The 14,711-nt window shown below is 40.0% G+C and overlaps 1 protein-coding gene across 1 annotated transcript in view; it reads left to right on the plus strand.

The window, feature by feature from the left end:
- Window positions 1-342: 342 nt before the first annotated feature.
- The window catches only part of MYH15 (myosin heavy chain 15), a 57,513-nt gene continuing 43,144 nt past the window's right edge, over window positions 343-14,711 (plus strand). The window contains exons 1-9 of the mRNA XM_075851119.1: window positions 343-468; window positions 1,474-1,617; window positions 2,938-3,094; window positions 3,548-3,575; window positions 4,174-4,270; window positions 4,969-4,989; window positions 8,876-8,968; window positions 10,621-10,684; window positions 13,238-13,336. Coding sequence (XP_075707234.1) covers window positions 343-468; window positions 1,474-1,617; window positions 2,938-3,094; window positions 3,548-3,575; window positions 4,174-4,270; window positions 4,969-4,989; window positions 8,876-8,968; window positions 10,621-10,684; window positions 13,238-13,336 — 829 coding nt within the window. The remainder of the gene's footprint in view (window positions 469-1,473; window positions 1,618-2,937; window positions 3,095-3,547; window positions 3,576-4,173; window positions 4,271-4,968; window positions 4,990-8,875; window positions 8,969-10,620; window positions 10,685-13,237; window positions 13,337-14,711) is intronic.

Genomic DNA, 14,711 nt, shown 5'->3' on the forward strand with positions numbered 1-14,711 from the left:
GAAAGGTGATCCTCTAAAATAAACCTTGACATTGGAGGGGTTACCTTGACTCAGGGATGAGGGGTAGGTCTAGAATGCCATGACAGGGTGAAATTTATGGATTTAAAAAAAAAAAAGCAAGAACACTAGGTATTGGTGGGAAAAGGAGAAACCGGGCACAATTAAATGAATGATTTTCCATCTATCAACTATCATGGGCACCAACAGAGCTTGTGCAGCCCCTGCATTGATTCAACATGTTAAAGCATGTCAAAGTGACCAGATAATGCAGATGTACAAGCTGTATCAAACACTTAAAAGATAAATATAATATTTTGAAAATAACAGTATAGGTGCAATATAATGGACATGTTTAATATAACAGGAAAAAAGAGATGCTGGATACCCGATGATAAGGAAGCCTATCTGGAAGCCGAGATCAAAGAGACGGGTGGAGGGAAAGTCACTGTTGAACTGGCGGATGGAAAGGTAAATATACCATGTGGTTATTAGTATATTACATGATAAAGAAGACATTGAATGAACACACACACACAAGATTTCACCAGTTTTCTCTCTTTATAAACTAAACATGAAGCGGTGTCAGGTCCTGGTATAATTTTAACGCCTCCTTTATATTTTTTCACTGTCTGGGCTTTCAGAGCTCAGAAAAAATTCTGTGAATTCATCGACAAGAATCCCAGGGGTCAAATAATCCTGGTCTCATTTGTCATTTGAGGCATACAAGAGCACAGTTCTTCAAGCAACTCTACTTGCCAAGCGATTTGCCAGTATGACAAGCAGGGAAGGATTTCCCTGTGAGGGTATGTTCACACGCTAGCCGGCTTTTACGGCTGAAATGACAGCCTGTTTTCAGAAGAAAACAGCTGCGTCGTTTCAGCCGTAAATGCTCCTCCTCGTAATATAAATCTTGAGCTGCTCTTCATTGAGTTCAATGAAGAACGGCTCAAATTTCGTTGCAAAGAAGTGCCCTGCACTTCTTTGCCGAGGCAGTCAATTTACGCGTCGTCGTTTGACATCTGTCAAACGACGACGCGTAAATTACAGGTCGTCGGCACAGTACGTCGGCAAACCCATTCAAATGAATGAGCAGATGTTTGCCGACGTATTGTAGCCCTATTTTCAGACGTAAAACGAGGCATAATACGCCTCGTTTACGTCTGAAAATAGGTCGTGTGAACCCAGCCTTATTCATCACAACATCACTTGCATATGTGACATGGACATCTTTTCTTGGAAACTTTTTGATAAAATATATTTTATATTATCATCCTAATCCATGTTAAACATACTACTGGTATCTGCAGAAAATAACAGCAGAATTCATTTTCTCTAACATCACGGTCTGATAATCTGAACTCTTACAGCTCGGACTACATGTTTAATAAATGTGGAGTGAATTTATTTGTTGTTACCTGTAATTTCTTGTATGCCCGAATAGTAAACTGTTCAAGCTACTGTTTGTTCCTTTAGTCAGTTGTTGTAAAGGAGGGAGATGTTCAGCAGATGAATCCTCCAAAGTTTGACATGATTGAAGACATGGCCATGTTGACACATCTGAATGAAGCATCAGTGCTCTCTAACCTGCGCAAACGCTACGCTAACTGGATGATCTACGTAAGCCGAATCATTGTTTATATATTATATATTATTGGTCTATTGGTTTTTAACGTAACAGTTTGATTTTTCTTGCATTGAAATATGTCCTTCAAATGACCTTAATATAAAATTTTCCTTTTTCAAGCATTACCAAGGATCCCCTACCTTGATACTCACTACAAATAAATATTATTTTTCTGTTTTATTTTTCTATTTCCTTTCATTATTAATTTGTTTAAAGCTTTAGTTGGACACTAACTAAATTCTAACAATTATATTAAAGTATTTAAAATGAGCTAAATTTAATAGTGTGACATCCATTGCTCGATTTGGTTCTTAAGGCTGGGTTCACACGTGGCGGAATTTCACTTAAATTCCGCTGCGGACACTCCGCAGCGTTAATCCGCAGCGGAGCCGTTTGTCCATTGACTTACACTTTAATTTAGCAGTGTTCGTTTAGACGAGGCGTAAAATTCCGCTGCGGAGCATAGGCTGCGGAGCGGAATTTGGTGTCCGCAGCATGCTTTGTCTGTTGCGGAGCAGTGGCGGACTCATGGCGGAATTTCTCCATTGACTTCAATGGAGATTCTAATTTCCGCAATAAAGTCCGCAGCTGTCATGCACATGTTATGTGTGCTGCGGATCCGTCTTGCTTTTTTAACTTGACATTTCTTCATTCTGGCTGGACCTATGTATTTCTAGGTCTACAGCCAGACTGAGGAAGTCAATGGGGCTCCCGTAATGACGGGAGCGTTGCTAGGAGACGTCAGTAAATAGTCACTGTCCAGGGTGCTGAAGGAGTTAAGCGATCGGCAGTAACTGTTTCTGCCCCCTGGACAGTGACTACCGATCCCAATATACATGTATCTGTAAAAAAAAATGAAGTTCATACTTACCGAGAACTCCCTGCTTCTGTCTCCAGTTCGGCCTCCCAGGATGACGTTTCAGTCTAAGTGACGGCTACAGCCAATCACAGGCTAATAACAGGCTGCAGCGGTCACATGGACTGCCGCGTCATCCAGGGAGATCGGGCTGGATGCCGAAGGAGGGACGCGTCACCAAGACAACGGGCGGTAAGTATGAATTTCTTTGACTTTCACAAGGGAAAGTGCTGTCCCTTCTCTCTATCCTGCACTGAATAGGGAGAAGGGAAGTACTTTTCCCGCAGTCCGCAGCAGCTAGTCCGCATCAATTTACTGCACATTTTGTGCAGATCCGCAGCAGAATCTGCAACGCAGATTCTGTGCGGCATTGATGCGGACAGTTGCGGAGGAAATCCGCCACGTGTGGTCATGCCCTTAATTCCCCATTATGATTTTTTTTATTTTTACATTTCAGACCTATTCAGGCCTTTTCTGTGTGACTGTGAACCCGTACAAACAGCTTCCTGTCTATAAGACTGAAGTGGTTTCTGCCTATAAGGGCAAGAGACGTTCTGAAGCCCCTCCCCATATATTTTCCATTGCTGATAATGCTTACCATGACATGTTGCGCAGTAAGTATTATTATACCTTATCACCATGTAAGTAATTTTTAGATAATTTCTTAAATTTTATGATATTGACCCTTTTCTTTTTATCTTTTTCTTTTTATGTGCATTCATAGAACTTATTTTTAGTAGTCAGTTGATATAAAGATAAACAATGGTAAAGTGGGATCTCCACAAAGTAAATCTTAAATCATTATGGCCTTAAATCATGTAATGATTATTATCCCACCCTACCGAGCCAATAGAAGATTGCCAAATATTAGAATTTTATTGGATGTGACCATTGTTGTAATGAGGCATGTAAAATCCTTGGGAAATGCTTTCTCAAAACAAGAACATGCGAAAATCTTGTATATACATATTTGTAATAAGTTGTGTAAAGACTATGCAGCAAAAAAAAGAAGTTAAATATAATACTGCATATACTGTATCTAGTTATATACAATTTTTGTTTGTTAGATCGGGAAAACCAGTCAATGTTGATCACGTAAGTAAGCTGAACACTTTACTACAGAGGAATAAAGCTGTTTTAAATTCTACAATGTCTATCATTCTATCTATCTATCTACCTATCTATCTATCTAGCTCATATCTATCCAGCTCATATCTATCTATCTATCTATCTATCTATCTATCTATCTATCTATCTATCTATCTATCTATCTATCTATCTATCTATCTATCTATCTATCTATCTATCTATCCAGCTCATATCTATCTATCTATCTATCTATCTATCTATCTATCTATCTATCTATCTATCTATCTATCTATCTATCTATCTATCTATCTATCTATCTCATATCTATCTATCCAGCTCATATCTATCTATCTATCTATCTATCTATCTATCTATCTATCTATCTATCTATCTATCTATCTATCTATCTATCTATCTATCTATCTATCTATCTATCTATCGTTAAAAAATAGACATACATGTACATACCTCTACTAGAGAACTAGAGAACACAAGTGTTATTACTGACCACATAAACATAGGACTAAACACCACTGTATTCACCTGCTATGCATATATTTACGGTATTGTTACTATTACTTTTTCTTTATCACCTGTATTTTAGTGGAGAATCTGGTGCTGGCAAGACTGTCAATACGAAACGTGTAATTCAGTACTTTGCCACAGTAGCTGCAATTGGTGACCCTACTGGTAAAAAGAATGTAAGTATTGATTTAGATCTTGCGATCTCTTTTGGTTCATCACAGTGAATAAACAACTTTGTATTGCTTAAATTGAAAAGATAAAATGACGCATCTTGCTAGACATGTTAGACACTTATCTCTTCCTTATACCACCTCTTGGTTGTCTTAATTTACAACAGTTTTTTGCCCCAAATGTTAGTGCACTTTGGCGCATTTTTAGTGACGCCCCATTTATGCTAAGCTTTACCCCTTTTCGAGAAACTTTTGAAAAAAGTCTAGTGAGGTACAAACATCTGTGCTTTTTGGTGCATTTGCTTCATAAATAGGTCTAAAATTGAATGCGACATTATGTGCCTGAAAGAAGACAAAGGATGACTCCTTGAGGCACCATAATGGTCCCTAGATTAAATACTTCTAGAGAAAAAAACCTCCGGAACATGACTTGCTATAGTACATGCTAGGATTTTTTTGTCAAAGATATTTATGGAGAAAAAAAACTCTGTAAGTTTGTCTTTCATTTTGGAAAGTGCGTTTGCAGAATTAGGTATAATCCAATTAATATTATCTGGTTTAGTCCTGCCTTGGTCTTTCTGTAGCTTTAATTGACATGCTTATACATAAAAGGGATACAAGGGTATTGGTGTGAAAGACGTGTTCAGTAACATTTAGAAGTATTTATTTGATGAGAACCAAAACTTTTCTATTTTTCATTACAGCAACCAGCAACAAGGACTGGGGTAGGTAGAAACATTTGACTTACAAAACTAAGTTATGCTGATTGCTTTCTATTATTTGTACATGTACTGAAAAATCTCCAAACAAACTCAATCCTTCCAGTTAGTAATCTTATTAAAATATTCACAAAAGTAAATTACTAATGGTTTCATAAACATAGTCTTATGAGGACTCTACACAGTAGAGTCATATTATTATGACCACCAGCTAATATCCAGAGTAACCGCCATGTGCAGCATGGACAGGAGCTAGACAGGCTGGGAGTGACTCAATAAGGTTCTGGTAGGTTCTCTCAGGTATCTGGAGCCATGCTGACTGCAGTGCTCCCACATTTGCTGGAGGGCATGTGCGGGATGATCCATCGAGCGAACAAGACAATCGTGGTGGTCCCACAGATGATCATTGGGTTCAAGTCTGGCAAATCAGGGGGCCAGGGAAGTACTTGCAAGTCTTGGTCGTTCTCTTCCAACCACTGTCAGACATTTTTAGCCATGTGACATGTCGCATTGTCTTGCTGGAAGATTCCATCTGCCCCAGGGATGACAAACAGCATGTATGGGTGGACGTGATCTGCAATGATGGATTCATACCCAAATCGGTTCAGAGTGCCTTCCACATGCTATGAAAAAATTCCCCAGACCATAATGATGCTGCCACCACCTTGTGTTCTTCCAGCAATGGTTGCAGGGTGTTTGTTCGCTCATGTTTCTCGCCTGACACTCCAACGTCCATCCATTCGATGAAGCAGAAAGCGTGACTCATCGGAGAAGGCAAATTAAAGCCCTTTTTCCAATGCACATTTGTCAGCATAGGAGCACTAACTATCCTTCTGCTTCGGAGCCCCATACGCAGTAGGGTTCACTGAACTGTTGTTTTAGATACACGTCTGGTAGCCCCCTGCTTGATTTTCACGGTGAGCTGCTCCACTGTAGCGTGTCATTCGGCCCTCGCACACCTTTGTAGCCGACGTTCACCTCTTATATCAATAGCACGTGGTGCTTCGCAGTTTCCACATTGGTTATTCCCAATGTGCCATTTGTCCACTCACGATACACTTTCACCACAGCAGCACGCGAATAGTTCACAAACTGCGCTGTTTGAGAAATACTGTCACCCTTCAATCATATGTTTTTGCAACTATGATAAATCGCCCCTTTACCCATGGCAACAATGAGTGATATGTGTTCAGACAGCCTATCGCACCTTATATACCCACCAAGCCAGCCCATCAAACATCACTTCCTTCATGGGCTACACGCTGCCAACATCGAAATCAGGAGGTGGTCATAATAATGTGACTGACTCGACTGTATATATTTAGATAAAATCCTCAAATGTAATGGTATGTCTCTAAAAACAAAGATCATAATTGTCCAGGCCATTGTATTTTCTATGGCTCTCTATGGATTAAAGCTGGACAATGAAGAAGAGGGCCAGAAACTCTATTGATGCCTTTGAACTCTGGTGTTGGTGAGGACTTTTAACACATCAGGCCTAACTTTTTACTTGAAGCACAAATGTCCAGACTGAAGCTATCTTATTTTGGGCATATCTTAAGAAGAGAGAGCAACTTAACATGGAAAAGTTGAAGGGAAAATAGTAAAGGCTTGTTTACACGGGCCAATAATCGACTGAAAGAGTGTTCTTAGGAATGCTCATTCCCAATTATTGTCAGTGTAAATAGGGCAATGATCAGCCAACAAACAAGCAATGCTGACGATGCAAACTGATGGGACTGAACGATCGTATCAACGATCGTTTGTCCCCATACAATATGCATTGGCCCATGCAATAGGGCCTTTTAATGAGCGCCGATCGAGTTGTTATTTCGCTGATCAGGGCTCATTATGGGCACATATCTAGCCATGTAAACCAGACTTAAGATGACAACCAGCAAAAAGGTGGTCGGATACAATCACAGGAATTATGAAAATGCCCCTGAAAATACTGAAGACAAATAGAAGACTGGAAATTCTGGAGAAACACTGCTCATACGGTCGCAAGGAGAAGAAAACTACTAGACGGCACTTAGTAAATAATAATATATATACAGTTTATAATATTATTGTTATTATACTGTGCAGATAATTTGTGATAAGGTTCTGATAAATGTCAGCTGTTAAGATGTTGAGTTGGCTACTTTTATATATTTACACTTCCTTTAGGGCTCATGTACACATCTATTTTACAGATCAGTGCATAAGCCATGTATGTATAACCAAGTATGGGATCTGACACTGTTCTGTGAGATCAGGAGAGCTTGCTTTCACATGATGGGATCCAATCACGTCCTTGGCATTAAAAATGTAGCTCATAAACAGAGCAGCAATGCAGCCGTGTACAAGGAGCCTTAGAGTGTACAAACGGAATAATGCTCTGGTTGTGGATGGCTGGAGAAAACAAAAAGTTATGTATACATGTGGGATGTAAAGTAGAACAGCCATTACTCTGCTCATATTGGACCCATCCAATGAGGTCATCCACATGTTAAAAAACAGCCAACGCCAGTAATGGAGCCTAGTATTTGGTGATTATGATATATATATATATATATATATTAGTGTGCCTATATGTATGTTTATAGAAATACAGTCCCAGGAAGAAGTATTTTTGCATACTTGTCACAATTAATTGTTTCAGGTCTTCAAACAAACTGTAAAATACAACAATGTATGGTTATAGACAACCTGAGTAAACACAAAATTAAGTTCTTAAATATTTATTTCATTTGTTGAAGGAAAAAGATTTATCAATATGTATAGCACCTATGTGAAAACTTTATTTTATTTTTTTAAATAAATTAAATGTTCATTTAAAAATTCTATTATGTGTTTACTCGGGTTGTCTTTGTTTTATATCACATTTTGTGAAAAGTCATGAAGGGACCCAAAAGTCGCAATTTGTGGTGCAACTTGCGACTTTTGGCCTTTTTCCTTCACCCTCATCATTATTGTGTGTGGCTTTACAAAAGGGGGCAGGTCCACAGCGGCCCAACAAATTTATTATAATCTACGCCAGGAAACTGGCGTAAATTATAGTGGAAATTTCATTCTGTGGGGCGTGGCAAGGTAGAAAGGTAAGAAATTATGCCCACCTCATTGATCCTCTACTCCCTGCCGGCTCCCTTCAGCATTGCGCAGCTTATACAACGTACTGACACTGGGCAGCATCAGAACATTGTATGTGACACAGCACTGGTGACGTTGAGCATCAGTACATTATAGGAGCCGCTGCAATCTGAGGGGACACAGATGATAGAAGAGGAGCAGTCGTTGCGCCACAATTATGGTGTATGGTCGCAGTCACAGCCAGTATGAAGATGCAAAAGGTTTATTAAGAGGCGTACGCCTCTTAATAAATTTGTTGCATCTTAATCCAGTGGAGCAGATAGCTGAGACTGGTGTATGAAACGCCAGTCTTAGTAAATCTGCCCCTATACCTATTCTGTCAAACATTGCATTTTTTCGGTATGAGCTATTTTGTTTGTCTCCGTTCCGCAAGTTTTCCATTTGTTTGACGGAATCAATAGCGCAGTCGACTGTGCTATTGATTCCTTCAAAAAAAACGGAAACCTTACGGAATGGAGACAAACGGAAACCATTTGCAATGGTAGCATTACCATTGAAATTAATGGTAATGCAAATGGAAAGCTATGATTTCCGTTCATGGGCTCCCCTGACGGAAAGGTCTGACGGAACCCATGAATGGAACCCGACACAGATGTGACCGAAGTCTAAGTTAAATAATAGTTTGCACTAACCAAATTGCCTCACAACATATTTCATTAGATACAGTATTACAGTATGCTTAAGTCTATATTTAAATAACTTGCTTATGGTAGACAAATATGTATACCATTTCTTTAGCTGTGTCTTTTCTGTCTTGTAGGGAACCCTGGAAGATCAAATCATCCAGGCAAACCCTGCCTTAGAAGCCTTTGGAAATGCCAAAACTCTGAGAAATGACAACTCTTCTCGTTTTGTAAGTTCATTTAATTTGTTGGGTCTCCCGTCTCTGGCACATCCTTCCTATTAAAGAGTAACTGTAATTTCATAAAACTTTTGAGATGTCATAGTGACATGTCAGAACTTTTGATCGGTGGGGGTTCAGGTGCTGAGACCCTCACTGATCGCTAAAACGTAGGAGCAGAAGCACTCAGACTACCGCTCTGCCCCTTTAGCTGTAATGGTATAACTTCGGCTATTTTCCATTCTTAAACTTCTATGGGTTTGTCTTCAACTAACCCCACCTCTTCGAGGAGAGCCGACGTTATGCCATTACAGCTGAATGGGCACCGCGCTTGGCTGAATACTTTTGCCTCTTTGTTTCAGTAATCGGTGTTGGTCTCAGCACCCAGACCACCACCGATCAAAACTTCTGTTACTACGACATGTCAGAAGTTTTATTAAATGACAGTAAATCTTTAAATTCTGAACCTTTTGTTTTTTCGTTTGCACTTCATCATGGACCATCTAATGTATGCAGCGTGTTAAAGAGGAAGGAACTCTGATGTATGTGTTTTTTTGTTTAATTGTAAAATAATGCAGCATAGCAGTGTAATGAAGACACTAAATTCTCATGACGTGTTATGCAAATCCAAGACTGGATCATTATAAAGCTTCCCACACTTACAAAGGATATTGACAGCCTCCTCTATATATCAGTGCGGACAGAACAGATAGGGACGTTAGGGCCAACTTCAGGAATTTCTGGGACTCATACAGCGAAAGAGTCTTGGGGGCAACAAAATGGCTCTGTGGGGGCTGGGAGGACACAGGGTGACAAGGCACTGGGGGGCAGACAGGGAGACACATGGTGGCAGAGCGTCTGTGGGGGGCAAGGGGGAGTTACAAGGTAGCTGCCAGGGGCTCTGTGAGGAGAGAAAACTTGATTGTCATTACACTCCTTACACAAAAGCTGGTTCCTGCAAATAAGAACACAGACAGCAGCTTCAGCAGCACCAGCAACATGAGCTGTGGGCAGCAGGCAAAGAACATCAGTCTGATCTGCTCCCATTCACACAGTCCCTTTTTAAAAATAAAAATATAAAAATTATACAATTTCATGTGGGCTCGGTGTACTGCCCTGATTTGACCGGACATGTCATAAAAGTATAATTTTTTTTATGCTTGTATAACATATCACAAATATATCTAATAAATTTGCTCTTCTGTGCCAGTTGCTATATATTGTGTGGAAGCAACTGTATAACATGCTATAAATCATAGCCACCAAGCATATTCTATTTTAGTGTATCCACATCAAGTATACAACATTTAATAAGTAGAATAACCAGAGGCAGATTGCATGCGTTATTTCAAGGCATATATCCCAATGCAATTTCTGTTAATTGGTGATTAGACGGACAGATTAAATACAATTGTGGGTGAAAGGGTAATAAATCTGTTGCATCTTAATCCAGTGGAGCAGATAGCTGAGACTGGTGTATGAAACGCCAGTCTTAGTAAATCTGCCCCTATATCTATTCTGTCAAACATTGCATTTTTTTCGGTATGAGCTATTGCGTTTGTCTCCGTTCCGTAAGGTTTACGTTTTTTTGACAGAATGAATAGCACAGTAAATTTCCATTGCACTGCTTGTTAACAAAGGATTTTAATTCAACTCTTTTTCAGGGTAAATTCATCCGAATCCACTTTGGTACTACTGGCAAGTTGTCTTCTGCTGATATTGAAATTTGTAAGTCTACAATGTATTCATATTCAGCCTGTACTCCATATTATATGTATTCAGAATCAGCCTGGGCTCCATATTTTGTAGCATTTACACTTTAACCCTTTCACTTCAGGGACGATTTTCATACTTTTGCACCAACACAAATAAAACTTGAATCATAGAATAAAAAAAATCACAATATATCCCCACATCCATATATTTTCTGAAAGTATACACCTTGTATATTGTTAAAATGCCATCCAGCACATAAAACTCTTGGACGCTTTCATGCACTTTTGGAAACCGCATGTGGGTATGGTTGTGTCCGCATGCAGTAGCTGCAATGTGTGAACATACCCTTAGGCCCCATGCACACGACCTTAAAATCGCCCGTAATTACGGACCGTAATTACAGGCCCATTCATTTCTATGGCCGACGGACACCTTCCAGTATGTCTACGGGAGGGTGTCCGTGCCATAGAAACCTGCCGAAAAAAATAGGACATGTCCTATTTTTTTAATTTACGGACCGTGCTCCTATACTTTATAATGGGAGTAATTACGGGCACGGTCGTGCGCATGAAGCCTTGGGCTTAGGCAGTAATGTGACACTAAGATCTAAGCTCTAGTTCCTGGTCACAGCAAGCATTTAAAGTCATGACATATAACATAGTGCTTGGCAGTGAAAGGGTTAACGCTTCTTGACTCAGACATATTTTGCATATACTGTATAAATCCAATTAGCTATTGTACAAATATAAAACTCATATTTTAAACATTAAACACTATATCTACTGCTCTTTTTTTATACTATAAGTTTTGTATTATGCATTCGCTGTTTCTCAATTCTGTACTATTTCACAAATGTAACAAGTAGATCATAGAAGGTAAAAGTACTTTTAATGAAACATTCCAGTCAAAAATTAACAAATCAACCATCATATGTTTATATATGTTCCTTTATTTTGTAAAGGCCTTGTGCGGTTACTGTTTCTACATTATAACAAGGGGTTAATTGAGTCAGTCGTGTGTTGCTTACCTCTTCTTAGGGCACAGTCTGAGGCCCCATGCACACGAACGTAAAAACGCCCGTAATTACGTCACATTTTTACGGGCCCATGGACTTCTATTGCTTACGGGAAGGTGCCCGTGCCGTTGAAAAATATAGAACATGTACTATTTCAGGCCGTAATTATGGCACGGGCAAGCCCATAGAAGTCAATGGGGCTCCCGTAATTACGGGTGAATATGTGTGTGCACCGGTAATTACGGGAGCGTTGCTAGGCGACGTCAGTAAATAGTCACTGTCCAGGGTGCTGAAAGAGTTAAACGATCGGCAGTAACTGTTTCAGCACCCTGGACAGAAACTACCGATCACAATATAGATCAACCTGTAAAAAAAAAAGACGTTCATACTTACCCAGAACTCCCTGCTTCTTCCTCCAATCCAGCCTCCCAGGATGACGTGTCAGCCCATGTGACCGCTGCAGCCAATCACAGGCTGCAGCGGTCATATGGACTGCCGCGTCATCCAGGGAGGTCGGGCTGGATCTCAAGAGAGGGATGCGTCACCAAGGCAACGGCCGGGTAAGTATGAATTTCTTTTACGTTTTCTGCGGAAAGGGCTGTCCCTTCTCTCTATCCTGCACTGATAAAGTCCAAATACAATGTCAGCTGCACAGCCTTGTAAATCATAGGTGAGTGCCGACCTGCCCAGGTCAGGGCTAACAGACCTGCTGTAGTAGAATTCAAAAATCAGGCAGCACTCCAAGGTATAAGCAAGGTAGAAAAAGGTGCTTTATTGGTCCATATACACACTTCACTGATAGAGAGAAGGGCTGCCGATTGGTGCAGTGCAATTTTGCAGCGAAAACGTGGCCGTAAATACGGGTGGAATACTGGTGACACCGGACCCGTATTTACAAGCACGGGTCCATAAATACTGGTGCAATACGGGTCGAATACATGTGACCAAGGACCCGTATTTACGCCAGTATTTACGGGAGGACAAAAATACGTTTGTGTGCATGAGGTCTTACATAGCGGAGGCCAAAACCATGCTTGCGGTAACCAATGGCCACACAGATGTGCTGATAATAACTGACAAAATAATGCGGCCATTGGCCACTGCAAGTGAGCCGGGAGGACCCATCCTCCATCTATACAGATCGTCTGCACATCTACGTACTTTTAATTGCATCATAAACTTTTTTATTTTTTTAATAATAAGGTCTAATAGATTATTTGTAAATCCACTCATAAACAAATAGACCATAATGGTAAGTGAGCAGCTTCAAAGTCAGATCAAAATAGGAGACAAACGGAAACCATTAGCAACAGAAGCATTACCATTGAAATCAATGGTAATGCAAACGAAATCTATGGTTTCCATTTGCCTTTCAGTTGCTGGGTTCCTCTGACGAAAAGGTCTGATGAACTCATTAGCGGAAACCGAACACTGATGTGAACAGCCCCTAAAATACACAAGAACAGCTAGTGCCTACCATTATTTCAGCATTTCTATGAGAATTCTGTTGAAAAAATATGATAATATAATGTAACAAAATATATTTTCAGATTTACTGGAAAAATCCAGAGTCATTTTTCAACAGCCAGGAGAAAGAAGCTACCACATCTTTTATCAGATAACAAGTGGAAAAATGAGTGAACTACAAGGTGAGATCCAATTACTAACCACATAAACAGCATAAAATTACTGGGTGACCAAATAATACGCCACCTGATAACTATATGATAGCCCTAGATAAGGCTGGGTTCCCACAGTGCAGATTTGCTGCAGATATTGCATGCATTCTGTAAGCCAAAACCAGAATTGGATCCAGGACAGGATAATGAATACACATAAAATCCAGCCTGGACGTCATGTGTATTCAGAATCCTGACACTTCTGACTCTTTTCTTTGAGATTTCCAGCAAGGGAAATGAAATCTCGTTTACCTGCGTAATCTCGCGAGATTACGCATGGCTTGCGGGAATCTCACAGAAAAGATTCAGAAGTGTCAGGATTCTGAGTACACATGACGTCCAGGCTGGATTTCATGTGTATTCATTATCAGGACACTTGATTAACGTTAATCTCTGTGTATGCGGCTGCACATCGCTGCTGTGTAAATGAATGGAGAGGAGTGTATGACGCTGACTGGTCACTGATTGGTCAGCGTCATACACGTAAACACGCCCAGTTGAAAACACAATACACGCCCAGTTGGACATAACGAAAAAAAAACGACCAGTTGTCCATTACAAACCTCATTTGCATATATATAAAATAGCTCATAACTTGGCCAAAAATGAACGTTTTTAAAAAAACAAAACGTGCGTTTGTACGTTTGTTGATGCCTTGGATTGTCTGATGGTGGTGATTTTGACACTAATCAATTATGCAAAGTGATCTCAGCCCTATATATGCTTGCAATGCTAGATGTATCACTATGCTTGATAAAGATCCTATTGTAGGATTGAAACGTCGCTTTTGTATTGGAATTGAATAAACCACCATTTTCTTCAAAAAAAAACCAGAAAAACAAAAAAAAACGTTACTGTTATCTACATTGCAGCGCCGATCACATGCAATAGGAGATAGGGATTTGAGAATCTGGTGACAGAGCCTCTTTAACAAAAAACGTCTGAAAATAGGGAATAGGGAAAACAGCCCCTGATTTTCAGACGTTTTTTGAGCAACTCGCGTTTTTCGCGCCGTTTTTCGCTGCGTTTTCACAGCGTTTTTTACGGCCGTTTTTGGAGTTGTTTTCATTGGAGTCTATGAGAAAACGGCACCAAAAATGTCCCAAGAAGTGTCCTGCACTTCTTTTGACGAGGCTGTAATTTTATGAGCCGTCTTTTGACAGCGACGCGTAAAATGACAGGTCGTCGGCACAGTACATCGTAAGACCCATTGAAAGTAATGGGCAGATGTTTGCCGACGTATTGGAGCCGTTTTTTCAGACGTAATTCGAGGCGTAAAACGCCTCCATTACGTCTGAAAATAGGTCGTGTGAACCCAGCCTAAAGCTCATCTAAAATGTTATAT

This window comes from Rhinoderma darwinii, chromosome 2, assembly GCF_050947455.1.
Source record: "Rhinoderma darwinii isolate aRhiDar2 chromosome 2, aRhiDar2.hap1, whole genome shotgun sequence".
Classification (NCBI taxonomy): domain Eukaryota; kingdom Metazoa; phylum Chordata; class Amphibia; order Anura; family Rhinodermatidae; genus Rhinoderma; species Rhinoderma darwinii.